The following is a 25,884-nucleotide window of genomic DNA, read 5'->3' on the forward strand; positions in this document are numbered from 1 at the left end:
AGTACATTTACAGAATGTTTGTAACTAAATTATATAATAAATACAAAGTCCAAGCTTTTTAAAATCCAATACAGCAACTCTAAAACACCCAATAAATAAGCTGTCTGGACACACCGGACTTAACCACTGTGATATGTTTTGCAACTCAACATTACACTCGTTGCTTGTAATGTTGGCAAACATGCAGCAAGTATGTTTTATAGTTGAAAACACTGGATAAGAGGATTAGCAAAACAGCAAGTACATAAAATGTGTCTGCAATTTGGAGACGCAGAGCTCGTCAGAGCACCAGGCAATGCTGTGGTTGGAGCAACGTGTACAAGATGCCTCGCTCATATGCAAACAACGTTCTCAGAGAACACGAACAAAAAAGATGACAAGCAAACACACATGGGCAGAATGATGAAACATGGCAGGATGAACGAAAAACAATACCCCCGCAACACAAGTTTTGCAGCAGGGATTCGCTGACACACATACAGACTTGCTGTGAGTGTCCATGTATATATTTGCTTTGTGTGTACACGAGCAGTAACACTATAAAAAGTAGTGTTACTCATTGATGTAGATGGTTATTTCCAGTGCCATCACAAGGTAGAGGAATGACAATACACCACAAATCAACACACTTTGCAGCTGCCCCAATCTACACTGATAATGCAAGTGCAGTCACAAACACACAAGGTGAGACTAACATTCTAAAACAAAAAGATCACAGGTTCTAGCTGCACAAATGTCAAATCACTGTTTAACAGCCATATGTCTAAACTGCAAAATCCAATTGCCTGGCACACACAAAAAAATAGTTTCAACTGCTTGTGTTGCCTTCCTAATGCATGGTTTAATCTGCAACATTTATTCTGACTTATCGGAGTAATCCAGTGAAGTGGCATGGGCCTGTGGTGCTGTTGAAACATGAATACAAAAAACAAACATGGGAAAAGCTGTATCTGTGCACCAACATGGTTAACATGCAAAAAATACAGTATTAGTGCAATCAGATTATTTCTCCAAAACAAGCGAGAAAACACAGCAGCTTACACGCAAACAGTGGTACAACCCTGATACACACAACTAGGGAAACATGCAATGCAAACTAAATCTTTGCCAGCTTTAAAGACTTTACTGGCTGTGCTTGAATCAAATACTCAGTATGCTACTTTATTATATTACATTTTATTTACTTGCAGGCTAAATTTTTCAAACAAAGTTATTGCTTCATAGAGAGGCAGTATTGAGCAAGGACTTTTTTTTTTTTTTTTTTTTAACTCAAAGTATCCTGTTACCAACCCATAATCCAATTCTTCCAAAATCTTCAATTCATCAAAGAAATTGTTGATTCGTGCTTGGTCATTTGAAGTTGATATCCAATCCTGTTACTGAGTCTTTTGTCATCATTTGCTGTTTTGAGAACCATCTTGCATTGTACCAAGCACTCTGACAGTCATCAATACCCTAAAACCAGTGGAGAGCATCTCCAACCTATCATGCTTGTCCTAGCATCCCCGATGACCAATGAGGTGGGAATGGAGTTGCAGTTACTTGCTGAGATAGCCAATGACATCTTTGGTACCAGGCAGGTTTTCAGCGCAGGAGGAAACTTGACACCACCCAACGGGACAGCGGGGAGAAAAGAAAGGGTGTAGCCACCCTAGGCCAGACATGCTGGTGCTTCACTGATGTGTGTGTGTGTGTGTGTTTATTTAATTGTGTCACTTTACTTGTAAGAACTTGTTTCAGAACTGGACATTGGGAGTAGTTATTGTTTTGTTTGACACCCTAGTTTAAACAGACACACTTCAGGTTTAATTCAGCTTGAACACGAGTTCATCTTAAAGATATAAGAGTTTAATTCAATTCACTTCTCAAGGTTTAATAGCTACATTACCAAGTTAGCAGGAATAGAGTCACTGTAGATGTTACACATAATAATACAATGTACATACAAAGTAACATAATATCAATGAAGTTAAAAAAAGGAAGATAATACCAATACTATTAATACACTGTACATTGTGCAGATTAGAGCAGTGAACTGAAAAAGCCAGAGATATCTTCCTGTATTGTCCATTGAAGTGCATGCTGTATATGCTGTTACCCACTTTTCTAGTGAGCTCCAGTGGCAAAGTGTCACTTCCAATAAAGTCTTTTCTAATGTATTGGACTTACTGTATGTCAGTGAGGTTTAGATACAAAGTCTCGTCCATCCCCCTTTTTTCAGCGATCACGTCAAAATTTCAATTTTAGCTTCCACACTTTCACATGGAACCAGAAAATCACACAAATGAAACACTCCTTATGGAAAAATGATGAGGAAAGGTACATAAAGTAAACTATGATGTTCATTAAATGTTTACTAGTAAACAGTGTACCTGAAATTCTGCTTCTCTGTATTAAAGGTTTGTAATTGGTTAACATGAAACTCACAACAGAGATCAGTGAGGTACCTAATAAAAGCTATCAAAGAAACATTTACGCAGAAGGTGGCATGTAAAATCATTATTTTATAAGACAAACCATTCAGCGTGATTACATCTCCCAACTCAAGCCACAGAAACTACAGTGTGCAGTTGTCGGAGAGACGAGGAAACCCAAGCACCTGTGATGCCCAAACCAAGTCCCACCTTGGGGAACAATAAAGTAAATTCAGACTGGGAATGTCTCTGTGTTTGTTTTATGCTATTAACATGGCCGGTCACTTACAGCCCAGCGATCAATGGCTGGTTGCGAGGCTGAAGCAAGGCAGGAAAAAAAACCTAATTACAGCCACTTATCCTCAAGCTGAAGGGCTACAAGTGCAGGCAGCACAGAGAGAGACAGAGATGGAGCAGTAGAAGAGAGGTGGTGTAATCACTGCTCAGACCAGCTTCTCAGAGGCTAACCACACTGGCTGCACCATTAAGTTTGCACTGAGAGTCACAATTGGCTACAGATTGTGATGTTACTGTAGCTACACAAAGTAACACACAGCAGCACCCAAACCTTTTGGCAACACTGATGCATTTACTGTGTGTTAACACTATAGCCTTCATATACCTAACCCACACACACTGGTTTATTACTCCCGTAGTTGCATCGCTTTGTGAAATGTGTGTGTGAGATGAGAAATAAGGCTTTAGGTTGAGTTTTCGGGGTTTACAGTGCTTCCAGTCTCACCAATTTTCAGTTTTTAAATTGGTGCATGATATGGAATGTTTAGATGAGTGTTCAAAATCAATGTTTATCAAACACTGCTGTTGTGGTTTAATTATGTGTCGTGGATAATCTGCACAGGGCTGGAAGTGTATTTTCACTGTATAGATCCTAATGTGACACTTTTGCTCTGGCAAATTTTTACATTTTTTAAGTGCTGCTGCCCAAAGACTTGATAGCACTCAATAAACATGTCTGTCCCTTGTCTATCTGACCGTTCAGGCTGACATGGCACTGCGGGGTCACAGCACTGTTATAGTAGAACTGACAAAAACAAGAGTAGTGCTCTGAATAACAATCCCCCTGAGCCATGTGTACAGTAAACAACGCTTTGTGAAGCAGGGTGACATACAGCACCTAGCAGGGTGCAGGCACCTGTGAAGCGATTAGACCAGCTTACAAGAACGGCACTCTGTGAACGTGGCATGACGTTATGGTGCTGAGCCAACAGGAGGAGAGGTGGTTGCACAAGCTGACTCACCCTATCAGCACAGGACATGATAATGCAAACATTCCTGCTGCAGGCATAGCTTAGCAGCTCAGAATACAGCCAGACATTTCCATAGCAAATCCTGCACTGTAGATTTTTGCTGTGATTTCTTTTTCCAAATGATGCAATATGTGACACAAGCTCAATAAAACCTCATTATTTTGTCACAAAATCATCACAGGAGCTTTATATTTCACTTTATAAAAAGTATGTTTAGGTTGTAAATGTTTCAAGACCGAAGACCTTGAGAAGCTCCAGCACAACTAAAACCACCAAGGACCATAAAAGGTACGAAGGACAAAACAGAGATAAACTCCAGAGTTGATCTCCAGAGAAGAAATTGTGTTTACTTTGTTAAAATCCGACTGAGTGGCAAGGTTTCCCCACTGCTGGCACGATTACGTGAAATCTGTCTGAACTCACCCAAAACCAACACAAAAACAACTGGTAAATTGTCAGTCTGTGAATTCTCTGCTGTCTCCCTCTCTCTCCTCTCTTCATGCATCACTCTCTGTGTCCATCTGTCTCTGACTCTGGCCTTCCCTCCCTCCTCTCATCACCCCCTCTCCCATGATCAGGCAAAGATTATGGATCACACTCACGGAGTTATTTATAGACCAGAATTCCAGAGGGAGCTCCTTGCCCCACACGAGGCATCTGTGCTCTCAGACAAAACCCCATTTGTGTAGGACAAACACACACTAATGACATTTCATTTTATGCAAAACTAGGGAACTACTGTCAACACTTGTGTGCATAAAAAAGAAAGTAAGACAAAGTCACATACAAGTAGCAACAGCATGATACATAGTAATCGCTAACATGGTAAATCCAGCCTCTCCCCACACACAGGCACACACACACACACTCACACACACACACACACACACACACACACAGGTGCTCACAGAAGAGGGATGCAAACGCCATGGTGACTAATGGGACTGTGACCAGTGGTTGGTGGACAAGGGATGAGGGGTGTGGCTAGAGATAGAGGACAAACCAATGATGGTTGGCAGCTAATTCAACAAATAGTCTGCATGTGCATTCAGCTCAAAGTCATTCAGTCAGGTCTGAAATGGGTGTGTGTGCATGAACAGTGCATTACATGCCCATAGATACTAGTGGTTTGTTACACCCTATGTCACTACCTCTCTCTTTTCTTGTAAATGTGACTTCACTGGTTTAAAGCAAATAAAAAGTGACTAATCAAGTCATTTAAAGTATTATTTAGACATTTATAGTTTGTATACAGACACAATACATAACTTTACAAAGACCTTATTTTCTGTCTCTATCACTACTAATGATGGCTGCAGATGGGATATAGAGACAGAAAAGTCCACACATAAACCACACAGAGACATGGACTCCCATATTTGACACCGCAAGCATACTGTCCACTATAGGAAAATGCTAATTAGTTGGCAGTTATTAAATTATATAAAAGGGTAAAAATACAGAAATGTACTGCTTTTATTACTGCATGACTGCAGGCACAGTTTACTAATACTTTTTGTTGCTACAATTGGATTAATATTTAGACCTGTGTTTTCAACACAAACAACACACACACACACACACACACACACACACACACACACACACACGCATGCACACAATGGGCTATAGGGAGGGACCAACACAACCACTACCATCTGCTCCATTCAGTTAAACGCTGCACTGAACAAGATTGTCAGTACATCAGTACCATTCATTCACACTGCTACTACTCAAAGCTGCACACCCACACAGCCACTGAACATGCACACACAGACGCACTACTCAAGTGAGTGCACAGTAAAAAAGCAAAAATCCATATGACAAATGAATTTATGAATGTATTTATGAATTTAACACATGTATGGCTGGGTGTTTAGAGATCGACTTAACTGAATGAATCGGTGCACTCGAGGGCAGTTAATAAAGTCATTATTTACACAACAAAAACATATCAATTCAAGCCAACAGACACGTTTAAACCAAACACATGCATAACAACAAGAGCACTTACCCATCAGCTGTGTCCTGCTGTCCGGTTGCTGTGTGATTGTGTGTGTGTGTGCGTGTGTGTGTGCAGTGCGTCTTAGTTAGAGTGAGAGAAAGTGTGAGTTTGTAGCTAAAACTGTGGCTCTAAACAGAACTGTAAAGTCCACTGCAGCAGACCCACCTGGTTTTCGCAGCGAGCAAATCTCTTTCCCTCCCTGTCTTTCACACTCTTCGTCTCTCACTCTATAGCTCCTCTCCGTTCCTCTCAATGACGTGTTTTGCTCTGCCCTCCGGCTGCCACTGTCTCTCTCTCCCTCTGTTCCTCTGGTCCCCTCCCACTCTCTCTCTCTCTCGCTCTCTCTCTCTCTCACACACACACACATAGTGACATCAGAGGGCAGTCTCAGGCATGTTGAACATTTTATGGGAATCTCTCTCTGTCTCTGATCAGCAGAGAGGAAGAGACTGTGACCACGTTCTCATTTGACTAAACAAACAGCGAGTTTTTATGGTTTTTGGTCGGAACAGAGCTCAGCGTTGTTGCTGATCACATATTTGGGCTTTCTCTATGTAAAACCCTCCTACAAACCAGCAGCCGAACAGCACAGACAGTTGTTCTGTATTTGACTTAATGCTAATGGATGCTCCATGGCCAACAAACACTTTACAACCACTGAAGACACGAGCAGGGGCAGACACATATGTCTCTGTGTCTGTTTGCTGCAAATAGTAGATATTGCTTACATAACAAACTTAGGTTGATATCCAATCTAATCATTTTTGAGCACAATATGTTTGCTTGGATTGCTTATTTGCTTTGTCAGATTTTGTATATATATTTTCAAGTCTAGCTTCAGAACAAATTATGTTAAGTGAGGGTTAATTTTCTCCCCCATCGATTGAAACTGTGTATATGGGGATGCAAAATTAATCCCTAACCTATGTAGTACAATAACATAGCACAATGAACTTTAAAGAATTTATGATGAAGGACCCTTTGTACCCCTTGCATTAAATATTGTTGATGGAAAAAAAAAAGGTTTTGTGTATTTTGCCATTTCATAATAAGGGGATGCAAACTTTTGCAACCAACTGTATGGATGCATATAAAGAGCATTGTGGATGAATAATGAGCTTTGGACTGAACGATTGCGAGAAGCAATTAGGGTGGATAAAGGATCCAGGGACAAGGCTTTTGAGTGGCATCCATTAATAACAAGTGCTCCTCTGGGGGGGGTGACGCCTGACATATGTCTTACTGTCATATCCAAAAGGAGTGAATGCAAACTGGCAGGATGAAAATGACTGCAGTATTACTGTAATCACTGTTTACTACAGTGTATTTGTGTAAAAATTATCACATTTGGGCTTTTGTCCTCTTTTGCGGAACTGGCTACTTTATAATTCCCTTTCAACCATACAGACTCAAGAATGGAGAAAGAGATACAGTATGATGTCAGCTGTAAAATGAGCCTGCTGGTGCTGGCTACAAAAATTTAAATACTAAAATTGGTACAACTGTAGAAAATGACCCAACGTTATGCAAATGTCAACAGATGATCTTGCGTGCAACTGTCCACCAATAGCACCTGTTTTAAAGTCCCGTGTGAAACAGAGGCATAAAAATGTTTTGTACTCTATTTCCCTATGGACAACTCTAAACAGCTGATTCTAAAATTAAAAGGCTACTCATATACCCTATTATAAAATAATCTTAATAAATTTGACGTAGAACAGTTTAAGTACAACTTTCACCTTGTTCGTCCTTGGTCGGTGGTCACAGTTCGGAACAAGTATTGTTCAGTCCATTTGAAACAGGTTGAAACGTGCTAAAAAAACATCTAAATTTACTTGAGTCTAATCTGTTCTGCTGTACGACAGTGCTACAGCAATACTTCCAATATAATGAAGTACGTAAGAAGAGATCAATTCCGTGTCAGTTGACATCAGAAAGAGGAGGAGAGATTCACACAGGAAAGAAGAACAGGATTCAGACAGGGTGATATCCATAACTAAAATGTCTCTCCAAGCATTTGTGATGCTGCAATCAAAACAGTGAATTCAACCAATCCCCCATGAATTCTTAGTTACTTTGGAATTTAAAACATCAAACATTGCAACAAGTGCCACACTTTTGTAGAACTGTTGTGAAACCTGGAGGTACTGACTAAAGTATTGGGGTGTTTATAGCGTTCTGGAGCCCTTTGCTGTCATGGAGGATGCAAGATTCACGTAAACATATTAAAAAAAAACAGTAATGAGAAAAACAAGAACAGACAGCAGTGTTTGAAACAGTATAAACGATACAGTGTGTGTTTGGTTTATGCTGCACTCTGGGCTTAGTCTCTAATGTTGCCATTTTTTATATAAAAACTATTCTTTTAATTCAATCTGACAAGAAGTGATGAATGGAGAAGTTTTATGTCCCAAACATGTTCAAATCGGCTTTGATTTCACCCCTTCTTTACCAAAAACCGAAACTCATTTCGTGTAGTCACGAGCTTATTCTTTGGGTCATTACCCAGAGCTCATGACCATAGGTGAGAGTTGGAACGTAGATTGACTGGTAAATCCAGAGCCTTGCGGCTTCTCTGAGAATCACCACCTTACCCTGGTGGAGGGGTTTGTATGTACTCTAATGCACTTTTTGAAATAGGATTGTCTGAAAATTTTAAAGAGACAGTGGTGCACACCCACATGGCTGTTTGTATTCATGGCAATAAATTGGACCTAGGATTATGGTGAAGATGGATAGAGCTATGCTGAGATATATCTGATGTCACCAAATTATAGAAACAACAGTGTAATAAAGGTGTGATTTGGCCATCCCTAACCGGTAAAACAGAACTAATGATGGAGATGTAAATCAAGTCTGTACACATCGATACAGGTGTGAAAATAAGTCTAACCAGGCAATAAAATCTGTTCTGTTTTTAAGGTGAGGGAGCAGACTTATTGCTAAATAATTATTCAGTTAAATTGTTTTTCTGACTCATTCATCAGGCTGTCAGTTCATTCCAAAACACAGTGTACTAATATAACCTTAGTTAAGGTGACTAGTTGTTTGTTTGATGGCGTTTACCAAACTGCTGCTTTAGAAATGCAGAACAAACCAGATTACTTGGTTAGATGTTTTAAAATTTGGATCTTTGGCACATATTTTCTCATTTGCATGTGTTTGATGTACATGGTACATGTGGTGGGCCTCTGTATCTGTGTATGCCTGTCTGTGTGTGTGTGTGTGTGTGTGTGTATGCATGTGAGTGTGTGTGTGTATGCATGTGGGTGTGTGTGCATTTGTGTGTGTGTGTGTGTGTGTGCGTGTGTGTGAGTGTGTGTGTGTGTGTGCAGGCATGTGTGCATGAGAGCTATTTTTGAAGATCAGCGTAGAATCCAGGAAGCCAACTTTTGTTTGATCAGACAGTGCACCCACACACCTGGCTGCAATAAAGGTCTGCGTTATCAGCTTGTTGTATGGGTGTTGACGTCAAAGGCTTTAGTAAAGCTTCATGCAGCTATGACTGATAACAACTAGTCCTACTGAGCCAAAACCACAATGGCATACACACATGCACACAAACAACTTTTCTTTTTTAGAACAGGGAGACAGAAACTGTGCAGAGAAGCACCTCGTGAACATTAGGTCAGTTATTAGGTTAGCTGAAAAGAAATGCGGTCAAAGATCAGAGTGGACAGCTTTTTAAAATGTGACCATAACACGGCATGGATAAGAAGGCTACCAGTGGCATGGAGAAAAGCAGAAGTAAGTAAACAATCCGACCCGTACAATGAATGGTGCAATGCATAGATGTGATCCAGTGTAATTGATACAGAAAACATGCAAAAATAGGGCACATTTGACAAAAAGGTAAAAGAAATAAACAAATAGTGTACTCTAATGAATCGCCAAAACTTTTTAAAAGTTGTCTTTGTTGTTGTTGTAGCTTTTTTATTATTATAAATTGATGCTGTTTTTTGCTGATAATTTCTGTCTTGTTGGAAGCAGCACCCACATAACGTCCTGCCAAAATCTCTATTTAAAAGTGAGACTGTACGATGCTGACGTTTTTTTATTTTTCTCTGTCCATGGTATTTAGGTTACACAGCTGTGGTGCCATTTTCATTACAGAAAGGCAAATGAGGTCAATGGGGCTAAGAAGGTTTGACTTCTCTTTGACCAGTCTCAGTCAGCTCTTGTCCTAAATTAGTGGTCATAATTTTTTTTGAATAAATGGAAACACACAGTCCCCATACAGACACTACAATAAAGCAATTAATTGCTTCTATTAGTGGAGAGTCTGTTAATCTGCAAACTGACTTTGCTTGTTCGTCTGTGAAGTCCTCTGTAGTTGTCCCAAAAATATTAAAGACACATCAGACATCTTTCTCTTTTCAAAATGTTTGGTTGAAATATTCTTCCATGTTCTCTGAACTGCTATATTTCCATTGGAGAGGCTGCACGTGTGCAGTTGACAGGCTTACTTCAGAGCACTGAATCCGGTGATTCAGTGGTCAATTCAAGCGGAGTTTCTCTCATAAGGACACTTCTCTCTCAGCCAATCTCCTGCTGTGTGTTACGTGGACACAGACTTAAATGAACTGCACCTTGAATGGAAGGCTCATGTAAGAAAGCTACTGTATATGGGAGGGGTCCATATTATACAAAAACAACACGCATGCCTGAAGTGTGTGCATGCAGGTCAGGATGTGACCTAAAGAAACACAAAACATCTCACTTAATACAGGGCTTCTGCAGTTACTTGCAAGAGCTTCTGGAAGAAAAAGACAATTCGAAAAGTATATCTGAGATAAATAGCTTGTGTAACTATCTGCATCAGAATCTGCGTGCTTGTGTGCCTTAAATAATGTATGTAGCATAATGATGGCAAGGCATGCTGAAGTACACACTATGGCAGCAAGGCAGACAGGACTGATGAATAAGTAATGGACGGCGTCCGCCTTATAAAGTACACACATGTGCACACACCCCCCCAAGCATGCATTTAAATCATAACCTCAAGCTAGTTCATGCTCAGGAGAGGGAAAAAAAGGCAGCAACTCTTATTTTTGTGCCTTCTTATGCTCTTGTCTCCTCCCTTCTCTCCACACAGACCGGGGCACGGCGGGAGGAGAGTGGAGGGTTGCTTTTTTTCATCCATCTCCCCAGAGAACCCCAGACCCGACTCCAAATATGTAAGATACTGTGTCGTTTATTATTGATTTGGGTTATTTATAATACACACTCTTACCCTTTGTGCAACCTTTTTATTTCAGTCTCTCTGTCCGTCTTCCGTCCCATTGAATGGTATCCACTGTCTCGCAAAACAAATTTCCAATGATTAAACTAATCATTTTCCAATATAAGAATTTACAATCAGAACATGCCTTGGTAATAGAGAATAAGGGAAATTTGCCAGTTCAATTGCGAATCTCTACTTCGCAAATGATTCGATACCTATCTCGGTGCACGGGCCACGATTTGATACGAAAGCGAATCAACTATATTTGTAACAAAACATCCAGGATGTATTTATGATTCAGTGCAGTAACGATTAGATTCAGCAGAATAACAATTTTACTTTAGCTTCTATTCTAACTACACATATGTAAAGTATGTTTGCATTTGGAAAAAGCTACAATCAAGCAATCTATCAAGCAATACACACATAACTACTGTATTCTTTTTGGGGTTAGATGTAATATTTCCATTTCACTCGGCTACAATTTGGAGGCAAATATTGTTCTATTCCTAAGTGGAAAATCTGACTCCTTCTCCCGACCAGTGATGTTTTGACAACTAAAAAGTCAAAGCGGCAAAAAGCAAAACAGGAAGTTTTTAGCAACAGTAAACAGTGGGCACTCCTGCACAGCAACATTACTGTGTCAAGCTGCTGCTTCACCTTTTCACACAGCATTGTAAGAGTTTTCACCAAACACTGTGCTAACACTGTGTCGTAAACTGACGTGTTTTCCTACAAGAGTGAGGTCGCGACTCGTGCACTAATAAATACAATAACGGCAGAGACAGAGCAGACGGAACACCAAGACAAGTAACAAGAAACTTACAGAAGATCAGACGCATCGTTTTTACACTATTTTTCTACAGAATTTTGTTTCAATATTAGGTTTTAAATCGATGCAGCTGTACCTCTGGTCCAATCCACAGCTGAAGTGAAGAAAGTGTTATCTTGTGCCAAAATCGTGTAGTTTTTCCTTTGCATATTTTATTACATGGCAACAGACTCAAGGTTTTACAGTTCAACTAAAGTATATCCTTTTGGCATTTATTGATAACAGGATACACTACATATTTAAAAAGGCCAACAGCAGTAAAAAAGCAAGTAGAACACACAGGCTGTACAAAGTGTATATACTGAGAATGTTTTGACCAAGAACTCTAACATCTGGCATTACCTGCTTTCTTCTTCTAACAGCATCCTACTGTAGACTGGCCACAGTGTCAGAGGGCAGCAGCATGATCAAAAGAGGGGGGTACGCTTACGCTTGATTATCCACAAGAGTCATGTTTCAGCCCTAAACAACTAACCTAAAACCAAGCCTGAACCATCAAACAGCCCTTTGAGGGGGCTAGAGTGTGGCACAAAATAACATAAAAAAAAGGCTAATAAAGGCTTCTTGTTACATTTGGCTTTTTCAGGAAATGTTATTTCTTCACTGTCTTGTAAATAGGAAAGCTGATTGTGGAAATTGGGGTAAGGGATTAGGGAAACCTGGAAACTGGGAATTTCTTTACAATGTATATTTGGAACCAAGTTACTAATCAACTTTCTCAAGCTGTGCATGTCTGTAACAAAAGGCTGCCAACAGGAACAGGCAGATGAGTAAAGGACTGAATGAGAGGAGAGATCATTAGCCTTGTTTAAAAACAAATTTCACAATGAAAAACTAAAATTAAAAACAAAATCAATTTCCACCGCAGATTTTTTTTAAAAATCCAGACAATTTGCACTGTGTATACAGATGTATGTGTCTCTCCCCCTGTTCTGTCACTCTGGAACAGCATGAACAAAACCAAAGAAAAAAAAAAGGAAGAAAGAAAGAAAAGTAAAGAACCAGTGTTTTCTGTCACTATGCAGTTAAAATACGTTAGTCATGCTACCAGAATAAGTCTACGGTGGAGGAGAAATCTGATTACTCATCCGCTGCATGTATGCACAGACTTCCTGAAACAAGGTTACTTAAGTGCATCGATACAGTCACCCAACAGGCTTTATTTAAAATTGTGAATTGTATTGTGAATAATTCATTCATAGCATTAACCAAAAAAATGATCATCTCCTTTTTTGGTTTATTCAGTGATGGGGCTTGCAAAAACAATATTTGGTGCTTAATTATGCTCTCTCATTCTCACACACACACACACACACACACACACACACACACACACACGAAAATGTCCTAAAATCAATTTTACCTATTGCTGCTAATCTGATGTAATTAAGATACTGTAACAAGCTCTACACAATTAGTGATACAGTAACAAGAGTCATAGCCTATGAGTGCAGAGGAAAATCCCAAGCTATCAAGGCTTCAATATAACCTTAAAAACCAGACAAGGTCAGAAAAGACATGCTTTGAGATTTTTGCAGTGGAGACCTCCTTTCATTTATATTTTACATCCTCTTTTTAATGTCTATCCTGTCTGTGGCAACCTAGCAGCAGACCGAGAGCCATTAGCTGCCGGCATTCCTAAACTGAACTTATGAGAGATGTCAGTTTACAACGATCCCTGTGCACTTAAAATCACGTGACTCATACATAGGAATGTTCCTCTGCACTACAGGTGGATTGACGATCACTACGGAGGACAGTTTATAGCAGCTTTTCTAATACAACCCTTATCAGTAATGTAAACAGACACAAGGATAGTACAGATGTACTACGGCATCAGGTTTGTACGCTCAGAAAAAGCAGCCTATCTTTGCCATACTGTAGATCTAGCGGTAATTCGTTTTATGAAAGGTCTTGACACTTGTCCATTTTGTTCATCTAAACAACAATCTTTGTTTTATCGAGTATCAACCAATCAACGGCTTTCGGGTTGTCCCTTCAGGAGTCGCCACAGCGGAACGTGTTCCGCACGTTGATTTGGCATGAGTTTTTACGCTGGATGCCCTTCCTGACCCAACCCTCCCATTTTATCAGGGCTCGGGACCGGCAACAAGGTGGCCCTTGGGGCGGGGCCACACATGGTGGGGTAGGATTCAAACCTGCGGCCTTCTGTATCCCAATGTGCTACCACTGGGCCCCCAGGTCCCCATTATCAAGTATCAACTAATGGAGGCTTATTTATTTATCTTCAAGCGAAGACGAGACAGTTTATTGTTAAACTTTTCAGTAGTCTTTACCAAACTTTGAAAGCTGTTACACATAATGGCCGACAGAAAGCATGGTCTATTTCTTCTCTTAAATAGGTTTGTGGTAAAAACTGTCTAACACTAACGGCCACGCTGTAGCCATTAGGCTGAAGGCTGAAATCCTCTTCCCGGACTGGGGATGGCCAGCCTCTGGACGTAGAGGTGGTGTTTAGCCACAAGTTGGCAAACCCCTCACAAGAGCACAGAAAAAGTCTGACCCCTGAAGTGGTCATCCATAATAGATATGTTTCAAAGGACTCTTCTAGATCCATCTGGTACTGTTAGGGCTTTTAAAAGCCTTTACACAACACACCTCAGCATTAACAAATGAGTTTAACAGGAAGTAAAATGGCAAAGCATGGTGCGAGTCACATTAAACATCCGTCTGTTTATCGTTATATCTGCACATAAACAGACACAACCTTAGTTTATAAATCATATAACCTTGATAGACATCAATTTCTATACATAATTTTTTAGCAAATTAGAAACTTTTGAATTTGATACCACTTCTAACAGTATAATATTAACTTAGTAGTTAGTACTACAGTGAAAGACTATTTAGACAACCAGTCAACACGACAAAACACACCAGGCCATATGCAATATTCATGGCATGGTAAGATGGTAAAATCTCTTTCCCTCTGTAATGTCTACATAACCACAGGAGCACACACACAGGGACCTTCCTGTTGTAGCTGTCAAGATAATGGCACTGATGCAGACAAAGTAGGTTAAGGCATTGCCTGTTCTGCTGGAAGACAAAAACAAGTCTGGCTTTGAGTACTCTGCTGTACTTTTTGGACCTGAATTTGAAGTGTGTCTGTCTGTCTGTCTCTTTTTAACAGGGATGACAAGAAGGCCACAACCTCAGGCTATGTCTGTCTATATAATTAGGCACTGGTAGCCTGTCTTGTATTCCCTTTATAACTCCAATCTTTCTCTCGGAATCAAATTTAATTTCACCTCTGCTCTCTGGCTTCAGGTTTGTTTACACCTGCTGCCTTAAACGTATTGCTTCAGTACACCACTTTATGGACTTGCTCATATCCCTTTCAGCTTCCAATTCAACACCAAATAAATATGACTTACATATTACTTATAGATTTACTTATACATTTGTTATATTTCATTTCATCTGAAGTTCAGGAGAATAATTTGGTAATGTCCCTTGGGCAATGACTTCAAGGGATGTTAGTATGTGTTTTTTGGTGTATAAGGCTATACGGTGGCTGAGAATAAAAGAAGCAGCTGCCCACAGACTCTTGCCTACCACAAACTGGCACCAGACATGAGAATCCATGCCAGGTCAGGGAATGTGTGGAATTGGCTTGAGGGGTCAATCTCAATTTTACACATGCTGAATTTGTGATTGCAAATAAGCTTTGAGGTGTTCAGGAAGCTATTTTCCTGATTGCATTGTTTTTGTTGCTCTCAGAAAACAGCTTGAGACTGGCCCGGGGATCTAGCCGCATGTAAATTTTAAGTGCAAGCCCAATTTAACACACCTGGTGCCACTTATCAAGTATTAAGGTTTTTTTTTTTTTTTAAGACAACACCTGAATTTCCATATTGAATTTAATTATCTAGAGGGTTTATCAAGAGTGATGCAAACTTTTACACTGATAGAATTTTCCAACTGTGTTGCTGATTGGTATTCACTTTCTTTAAAATTACAAGATACAAGATGTTATCAATATGTCACTTTAAAGCTTTGTACCATTAAGAAGGAACTATAGGTGCTTGAAAAGTACTGAATGTGCAGATAAATTGGATAAACTGGGTAAGCTGTGAGTCTTAAAATGTTCTATACATGTTTTCAAACCTTTTTGCCATGCCCCTGGAATGACACAGGTACATCTTTACACTTGAGTATTAATGTCAAAATCTAATAAATCAGTTTCATGAGGGCAATATGCAGTTCATGTGATGATTGTTGGTGCAGAACAGTATGTTGGGATATCTCAGAAAACACAGATCGGCTTGGGTGTGAGACAATGTGCCATGCTTACGAGAGGTGAAAGAACAAGGTAAAACTGGTTTGAGCAAATTGACAGTAATTCAAATAAGTACATGTTAAAATAGAGGAATGCAGAAAAGCACATTTCAACACTCAAAATGATAAACCTCATAGTGCTTGGTCTGCAGCAGAAGTCGGGTCACATGGCAAAGGAACATCCCTGGTTGGATATTCAAATCCCGTGTTTCTGAGTCGCTAAAGATAAATCATAAACATGTTTAATCATGTTTTAGTTATTATTGGAAAAACATCTAAAGTCAACCACAGAGCATTAAGGCTCCTTTGGGGGCAATTGTGGGTCTTACCCAAAGCTAAAAAATTGAATTGCCGCTAGAAGTATGTCCAGCTCTAGATTCAGACTTAACATGTAAAATCAGGGGCCAGTTGAGCACAGAAATAGAAATCCCATACTGAGATAGGAGTTGGAATTGAGCAAGCAAAAGTGAGTGGAAGGTGGTGATATTTGTGAGTGTATAAGTGTGAGAGAGAGAAAGAGCTAAAGAAATGAAGATAGCGAGTGGGAAAGAATCGGGCGTCTTCCAAAAATATGTTTCTCTCGACTATTTCGATTTCCTTTCCCATTTTTAAATGGTAATGAGTCTGCTGATATTTCCATAATGTGCCTTTCCACTTCCCACTTTTACTATTTATCTAGTCCCTCTTCTCATCAAATTGCTGTTCTCCTCCCATCTCTCCACTTTCTTTCACTCTCTGTTATGATCTCCATCTCTATTCATTACATTTATTCTACTTATTTGTCCCTCTATCAGGTTCTTAAGTGCTCGTGGATAATTGACAAATCTAAATAAAGACAAGCTTTTTAGTCAGAGGACAGAAGCTGGCAAACAGGTCTGCCACTTCCTGTTTGAACAGCTCTTCATCCTCTCTCAACTTGCTCGCCGCCTCTAATTTTGCTCAGCCTTAATCAGGACTCCGCAGACAGAATGGCCGTGTCCACAAAGCGCTAACAGTAAAAAGCCAAAAAAGACAACTGTCACATTTCTTGCTTATTATGACAGTGCACACCAGGCTGCGATCAAAGGAGCCAAAATGAAGTCGTTCAGTGAGATGTGAGATATAAAACTACTCCTGCTCTACATTATCAGTCACTTCTGCTCTTTTTCCTACTCTAAATTTTCTGTTTTCCCATCCTTCTCCCCCCCCCCCCATCCCCCCCCCCCCCCCCCCCCCATCCTTCTCCCCCCCCCCCCCCCCCCCTTCATCACTTCTTTCACCTTCCCCTCCCTCCTCCTCACTCCCTGCTGCGTCTGTGCTCTGACAGTTATGTGTGAGTGGAGCGTGGGCTGCTGCTAATTTGTGCAGAGTGGGAGAAAGCTGTTTTGGCTTGGGGAGAAAGAGCCGAGTTTAGCTTATACAGCCGGATAGATGGACAGACATGCTACGCAAACACACACACGAACACACATTAATAAATGTTTGTCTAGGCTGTAATTTTCCAATCCTGTTGCTAATGTCACATGTGCACTCACAGGTACAAACAGATGCTCAAGCCCACATTTACATCATGAAGTGACTGAATGATGCTTACTTCTGTTCCTCTTACAGTACCGTCTTCTGTGCACAATTCAGTCATCCTGTTTAATATGCACCCAAATCTGTCTCTGCCACTGAGTCTTCATCATCCAACACCACCTCCATCTTCCTCATTTTTAAACTTCCTGATGTTCTTTCTACTGTTGATGGCATAAAAGAAAACACACACACACAAAAAGAAAAAGGTCACCAGCGTCGACTGCAGCTGCTGCCGTCTTATTGTGGTTTGTTTTGAAATGGACTTAACAGCATTGGACACTACAAGCACAGGAAGTGTTAGTGTTGCTCTCAACACCCACTTTATGAATTCTAACACTTCTTCTTATGAATGTGTTAATACGGTATTGTACTGTACTTATTCCAATAAAATGCTGTTGTCCTGTTTTGGCAGTCATTTAGACATTTTGGTATTATTAGGACTGCACCAAACTCAAAATTTAAAATGCCCAATTTAATTCAGAAATTCAGTCTTATGTGGACACACTGTCTAATAGACTTAACAACTGACCTGACAGACTATATTGTTGGGGTATATACCATATTTTTTAAGGTTGTCTGAGGAGAGAGATGCCGTCTTTCCACAGCATGGCCAGAAGCCCAGACATACATTCAGAGTCATGAAGAACAGGTCTGATCCTGGAGCCAGTCTGAGATTACATATAGAGACAGAAGGCATCAACTAAATCTACAGAAGAACCATGGGAAGGTTCTCAAAAAGAACCTACCAGCCAAGTACCTTAATAAACTGCATTAAACATCTCAAAAGTGGTCACATTAAATACTAGTTAATTTTTTTTTTTATTCAGATATTTAAAAAATATATAATATATATATAATTAATTTTTTGTAAAAGCATTTACCTTTGGAAGAGCACTGTATTTCTGACATTTTCTAACATCTATCTAAAAGCAATAGTTACACAACAAAAAACAAAAAGGGGTCACTGACTTTACAGAACTCGCCTTAGTTACCAAACAGTGTTAAGTTTTAATTAATATGATTCATGTTTGCAAAATGCCAGTAGTAAGACTAAAATGAGGTCAGGTGCTTACAGTATTGCTTTTAATTTTGGATTTTTGGTTAAGTCCTTTTTTGTTTGTTTTTTATGTGTCTTTGTCTTTATCTTGTCTTTGTCTTACAGGAGATATACACATGAGAAGGGTCCACAGAAACCCACAATAGTTCCATTTTATGTACATAAGACAGCTGTTAAAGTATAATGAAAAAATGTTTGTTCAATGGTCTAAAGTAAAACAAAGTCGTCTACACGTGTTGCAGACTAATGCACATGGAAAATGAGTAGAGGAAACTCATTATTGGTATTAGGGTCTATAAACAAAAATGACCACAGTTACCCATTAATCTCGGGTTGCTCCGGGATTTTAAGTTCAGCCTAGTTTAACTTTTTACCTGTGCTCCTTTCACACACTGGCTAATCCAGCTTTTCAGTTTCTATCTCTTGTGGAGGAGTCAGTTAAACAACTGCTAAATGTCAATATAATTACATTAATTTCTATCCCTACCAGAATAATGTGCTTTTAACCCTTAACAGAAGGAGGGTCATAAAACAGGGTCACATGAAATGTGTTGACCTGTTAAGATAGGTTGCCCATCTATAAAACCTTTCTGCACAGGCATAAAGTACCAGTGATAGACCAGAAATACACATTACTTAATTTAAACATAAAAATAGAACATATATTGTATGATTTCAAGCCTATTGCATGTCCTACAGATGTTTGTGTTATGTGTGCTTAAATCTGTGTGATTATCCTATTATATGTGTCAATGCTGTAGGCAATGAAACATACTATTAACGGGTTACACAGCCCCAGGCCTTGGCAGCCATATCTATGACATCACTGCTGCATCAGCATGTCCTCCTGCCACATTGACAAACATATCGCTTGTGAGTTGATGACATGCTGATGTGGTGTGATCATTGCACATTCCCGTCATCAACAAAGTGAAGTTCCAAATACACATTTCATGTGCACTTTTATGCACACCCGTTGCATTGGTATGTACAGTGATAATTCTAAAATTGAGTAGGTCACTGAATAATACATTGCAGTGTGCTAAAAACACTGTTTGGCGTCAGCTGGTGGAAATGATAACATGCTCATGAGTAAATGATAAGTTTCCTCAAGGAAACTAGCGGAGTGTGTAATTAAGCCTATGATATCACCAAATCCTCCACTGAGCATTGGTGTTCCTTAATCACCTGTGGTGCATTACACATAAGTAAATCCAAAACATGACTCTATCAAACACTCTAAGGTAATGCAATGGCTCTAAGTACAGTAGGCAGGCACCAGAGTCAATACTGGTACAAGCACCAGACAGAAGCCATCTGAGAGCAGGTAACACCTAAAGAAAGCCTTTTACGGCATTGTGGTTGCATGCCTCTGCAAGCCAGTCCAGTTTCAATTAATTTGCATGTCTTTCCAAATGCATTTAATGCTCCCAACAATCAGTTTATCCTTGAGTCCTAAGCAGAGGTTTGTGCAAAATTATAGAGACTTTTTCAAGTCATTACTGGGAAATCATTCTCACAAGCATTGGAGGGACAAAAGGAACAAACTTAAGCCTGTTTCACATATGAACTCCGGACATTTTTAGGACAAATCAGCCACAGACATTTTGATTTGAATTTCACACATGTAAGAAACGGTGGGAAAAGTGTCACGATAGAAACTCCGGTGGCGCACACAGGAGGCATAACATGATAGAAAACTTTGTGGGAAAGGGTTTATTTATTTTTATTTTTTTAACAGCACCTCAGAGCTGTCCATCTAATAAAGACAAGGTTTTATCGCTTGACTACAATGGCACTCAAGTGATCGAAGCATCATCCATACAACCATTCTCTCGCATTTAATGCAACCAACAATTTGGGACAACCCAAAACATAATAAGAACAGTGTTTTAATCATGGTCTTCACTGGTTCTGCTTAATTAGTTTTACTTTTAGCTAGTAATTTGTTCTCATGATGGATGGGAAACTACACAGTGAATGACACCCACACCCACACCCACACCCACACACATATCCTACCAAAATGGTTGAGTGCAGCTGGTTTACGAAGTTCCAGAGGCTGTTCTCTGCTGCTGCTCTGGTCACCTGTCAGAGAGTAAGAAAAGTTGAATTGAATATAGCTGGAGTATGGCATTAAATATCATCTAAACAGACTTTGACCATCAATATCTGTCCACAGTCCCAGGAAATGTATGTACCGAGAAGTGGGGGAGGAGTGGCAAATGAGAGGAAACCAGCAGCAGAATGTAACACGAAGAGAGCAGATGTGTGTAGTAATATGATATCTTGTCAACAAAGTTGGCATGAGAGAAAGTGTGAGAGAGAACGGCAACAGCAGAGCAAACAGTGCTCACACATCGCAAAGTCAGTTTCTCCGAAAAACGCTGTCACATGTGGATTTATCATCTCAATGCTCAAAGTGTCTTTCTAAAACACATTTTCAAATAATCTCAAATGTCCTGACAATGCATCAAGTAAAAACAAATTTTTGCCAAAACAAAAAAAAAAAAACAAATTTTTGCATTCAGATGCTTATGAATTTAGGAACCGATTACAATCTGAAGAAAAGCTGTAAAAAATTAAAGAAAATAAAATGAAGTGTTTGTGATAAAAGCCCTAAGTATCATTTTACAATGTTCACATTTGTAACAACAATGCTAATATGGCTTTAATGGTGAAAAGATCTTGGGAAGTCTAATAAATCTGTTCAGTTAGAATTTAAGCAAGCTGCTCTTGTCAATTCATGCTTGTCTATTCTTTTCCCAAGAAAAGAATTCAGACTATGTTACAGGCTATTCAGTCTGGGAAATCCTACTTCATCAATCCGTTTTTTAAGGACAATATAGCCTTATAGTCTGATTCTATGGCTTAAACAAACACAGGCCCTTGTTTTTGTACGACTTGTCTTGCCTGAAGCTGTAAACAGAGAACAAGCTATTCTCAAATTAGGTGTTAACATGTGCTTTAAGTACAACAATTGACATATTGTGTGTTATGCTTTGTCTCTGTGCTTTTCTTGAGCTCCATTGACAATTAGAATGAAAACTGAATGCATAACTGAATGAATACTACAGGGACTGTAGCCGAGTTTATACAACATGAAACACAGTGGAACAAATTTACTGGGAGCAAGATTTTAAGTTAAATCTATCACTATATTATTATGGATTTTTTTGTCCTTTTGCCTTATCCCGTGAGTTCAATTTCTATCGGGCTTGGAGCGGCACTGCACAACTGGGAAGGGGGCTGTGAGTGTTTTGCCCAAAGACACTTTAACTTATAGCTGGGACCAGGGATCGAACAACTGACCCTGTGCTTCGTGGACGACTGCCTTTACTGTGTTTGTGTCTTTGTAACAATTTTGATGATAATTATTGAAATTAATCAAAACATATTTTTTATTTACTTATTATTTATTCAGCGTACTTTCACAGAGACATTGCAGGTCTTTAACAGGAACAATGATCACATCCCCACAGGTTGTTACAGGACAATCACATCTGGAATCTGTCCTTCCTAACTTTTTGCCGATTTTAATTAAAATTTGCTTAAAAACTAGTTGGACAAAGGAAAAACTATAAGGCAATCATCAAAATAATATTGTCGTCCAGCCCTAATGCAAATAGAGTTAGGGCTTAGGATTGGTGAAATCCAAACACTCCAAATAGGCCTGAATGATTACTAGGACCAACAACAGTCAGGGCAAAAGTCCTACTCCAAAGACCAAACTTAAACAAAAACCAGTACCTAATCCTGATATGAATTAAATATGCTTGGACTTTAAAACAATAACACAATTTAATGTAGTCCACACATTAATTTTACAAACTGGCTTTCTATGTGCACATCTCTATCTTCTTTCAAAGGCAAGTTTGTTTTCATACATCTCCTAATAAACCGACAAGCAGGCTTTATGGTCGTGGACTTAGACTGATGCATCACAAAATATACTCTACATGCTGAAGTCACATTTATGTATCAAACTACCCAAACATACATCATCTACTCTATCTTAAAGCAAACTTTAGGAAACAAAGAGTCTAGTTTCTGATTGCACAATTACATTCACACCACATCTCCCAAACTGCTTTTAACGTGCCAAAACACTCACACTACAAAGTCAGAAAATGAGGTTGCTCCCATTCAGAATACAGCTGATCACTGTCCATTACTGTCGGCAACACATGCTGTTCTCTCTCACACAATTACGCACACTGTCCTTTTTTCTCTCCCGCTGTCTCCCTTCATCTGTCCCCAAATACGTGGTCTCCTCATCTCATTTGTCAGTTCTGTGAAAACCTTCATAGTTTTTTTACTTACTTTTCATGATTAAAATGTAAGGACCTGCTGCAGTGGTCACACATTAATTAAACAATGTGGCTCTGTGCTAAACTTTGCCCTCGACATTCATACTGTAGCTAAGGCCTAATAGTGTAAACAAAACTTATTCCATGAAGACTTCAGGGTTTATATTTAGCTTAGCATCATAGCTAAATAATTTATTGGTGGGTGATGTTATTTTCAAGAAAAATGGCAAGCAGCCGATGGTAGATGGTAAATCAACAAGAAAAAAAAACTTATATATTATTGTTTTTCTATGACATAACATAAAATCAGCTGGGTTTAAATTTATTCTAATTAGTCCGCATCACTGCTGTTAATAATGTCACAACAACAGCAATCATTTGCAAACAAACAATTTAGTTAAATGTTCACGGCAACAAACTTACAATTGATTATTGCTGTACATAAATTTGCAATTTTTACTTCCTACTAAATTGTACTGTATTTTTGGGGGCCTCAACGGGGCTTTAGTGAGAAAAACACATGACCTGTTGGTCATGACATCAACTGGCAATCTAATGTTTGGCTATAAGGGAACTTAGCCTTGTCTTGCTGCGCTGTTCTAAAAAAGTAAAAAAAAAAAACTGTAGGTAAAAGATGAGTCCTGTGACTGAGAACACCATTAATCAGAAAAGTACACCCAATTCTACAGATCAAATCTGTTTACATGTAAGGGGGAGTACAACTGCATATATTAAAAAAGTTGTTCGAGATCTTTTGATGACAGACTCTGCAACTGCTGCACATGTTCTCTTCCCACCTGCAGACAGCTGGGCTAAACTTATGTAATCACTGAGCCTAAAGTTTATCCTTGAGATTGGCAGCTGGTATGGTTGTTGAGGTCAGTAATCCAGCAATTAGCACTGCTTCCAGGAAACAGACTTTCTTACAGTCACATATATCAAACTTTGCCTATGATCAGTGGGTGTCAGCGCAGACACCTCAGGCTGTATTCAGAGTTTAGCTAAAAATGTGTGCTACACAGACACATGCTGCAGGTACAAAAGTGATAAACACTTTTTTAAATCTTAAACACTTTTAGAATGGAGAATCTTGAGCATGACTGCAAAAGCACCTCACTAAAGTATCAGCAATATCTATGGCCACATCCCTAAGCCAGTGGAGACACACACGAGGAAAGAAAACAGTGTAGAAAAAATGTGAGAGAAGACCATGTGCTGTGTCACACATGAACGAGCAGCAGCACATGCCATACCCATAACTACTATGGGTTTTGTTTTTCTGGGTTGCTAGGCACTATTTTCAGCCCAGGCAGTCTGCTCCATGATTAATACAAGATGGAGGGAGGGGCTGAATTAAATATTCATGATGAACACACAATTACAAACCAAATGTGGATTTTTTTCCATTTCAAATTCTAAGCTTTCATATTCTAACACTCACACAACTACAAATGATAACTACTACAGAGAGAAACAATAAAAATAGAAGAGAAGAGAACAGAAGAGAAGAGAACAGAAGAGAATTTGTACTGATTGAGTATTATAAGGGGAGATACAGTCTGTGGATACAGTATGAGTGTGTATGTCCGTGTGTGCGTGTGTGCATGTGTGTGTGTGTGTGTGTGTGTGTGTGTCAGTAGGGTGGCGGTGGCAGATGGTAGAAAGACGACACCAGAACTTGATGGGCGAGAGACAAGCCAAGCAATCACACACTCAAACAAACACACAAAGGAAGAGTTCGAAGTGTCAGTGAATGTTTTGCATCTTCGCTCTGCTGCTCTAATCGTTATTAAAACAGTTATTTTACTTAGGGTAAGCCTCCAGGAAATAAATGTAAGTCAGTGTAATGTCTCCTAATGTTAAAAATCTGACTGTTTGTGTGTGTTTGAATTGGAGGGAGCAGGTAGTAACAGAGGAGCGAAACTAGTAACAGAGGGAAGAAAATAAACGTGTATATTTTTGTGTGTACAGGAAACATTACTCATGGAAACAAGGCAGCTTTATAGGTTTCCCACCCCTGACTGAGCAGATTATGACCTCTGACACCAGGGAAGGAAGACCGGTCAAGTGCTGTCTGCTTTGACAAACGGTGATGGGAGAGAGTCTCCATGGAAACCAGAACAAACAAATATGAACAGAGAGAAAGAGAGAGACAGTTGTACAGAGACATAGGACTACACATACAAGCACACGGCCAAAGACAACACTTGTTTATAAGTTGTACCTCTTGTAAAACAGCTGCAGTTCCTTTGTTGAGAACGTAATAATGCTCAGGAAGAAAACTCAATGTCAACTCTTCACTTTCAAATCTCAGTGTTTAAATCCCTTTTCTGTTTCACACCATTATCATTTGAATAGCTTATAATTGTGTTTAGTAGTGGTGACTCTGAAATACAAGTAGAGAAGCAAAATTAAGTCAAAAAGTAATTTAGCAATAATTGTGGACATTATTGTGATTGCCATATTAAAAACAAATTGTATCATGAGTGTATCGGGCATTTATTAATTAAAACACTATATAGATTCAATAAGATTTGAATGTAAACTGTTGTTTACAGTGTTAATAAAGTTAATAAGTATTGTTAATAAAGGAAATCCCAACATTAGAATTAACTTACACTGCTAAACTTTACATGTTTTGAGAAAACTAAATTAAACATAATTAGGATAAGATCAATTTGACTTAACTAAATCAGCTGTGATCTCTCTGCACTGCTCCTGAAAGTCTTGCAGCCTTTTTCTAACTAAACACCACAACACTGACTTTTTCCTAAATGTACCTTGCACATACTTACATCTTACCAAAAGCCTAAGTTAATCAATGTTACTTTAATTTAAAATCTGCATATAAAGTCAAATGGTAGCTCCACTTAATACAAGAACGGAGGCAAAATCCATCATGACTACCCGAGTTG

The 25,884-nt window shown here is 39.2% G+C and overlaps 1 protein-coding gene across 13 annotated transcripts in view; it reads right to left on the minus strand.

The window, feature by feature from the left end:
* The window catches only part of hdac4 (histone deacetylase 4), a 118,852-nt gene that overhangs the window by 49,172 nt on the left and 43,796 nt on the right, over positions 1–25,884 (minus strand). For 6 of the 13 annotated variants that reach the window (XM_067515250.1, XM_067515247.1, XM_067515249.1 and 3 more), the window contains one exon: positions 20,682–20,747. The exons of 1 other annotated variant lie outside the window; for it this stretch is intronic. In XM_067515250.1, the coding sequence (XP_067371351.1) occupies positions 20,682–20,747 (66 nt within the window). Of the gene's footprint in view, positions 1–5,696; positions 6,070–17,618; positions 17,761–20,681; positions 20,748–25,884 lie in introns of those variants that run through there. 6 more of the 13 variants (XR_010915139.1, XR_010915141.1, XR_010915140.1 and 3 more) reach the window with 3 other exon arrangements.

The sequence above is a fragment of the Channa argus genome, chromosome 9, assembly GCF_033026475.1.
Source record: "Channa argus isolate prfri chromosome 9, Channa argus male v1.0, whole genome shotgun sequence".
NCBI lineage: Eukaryota > Metazoa > Chordata > Actinopteri > Anabantiformes > Channidae > Channa > Channa argus.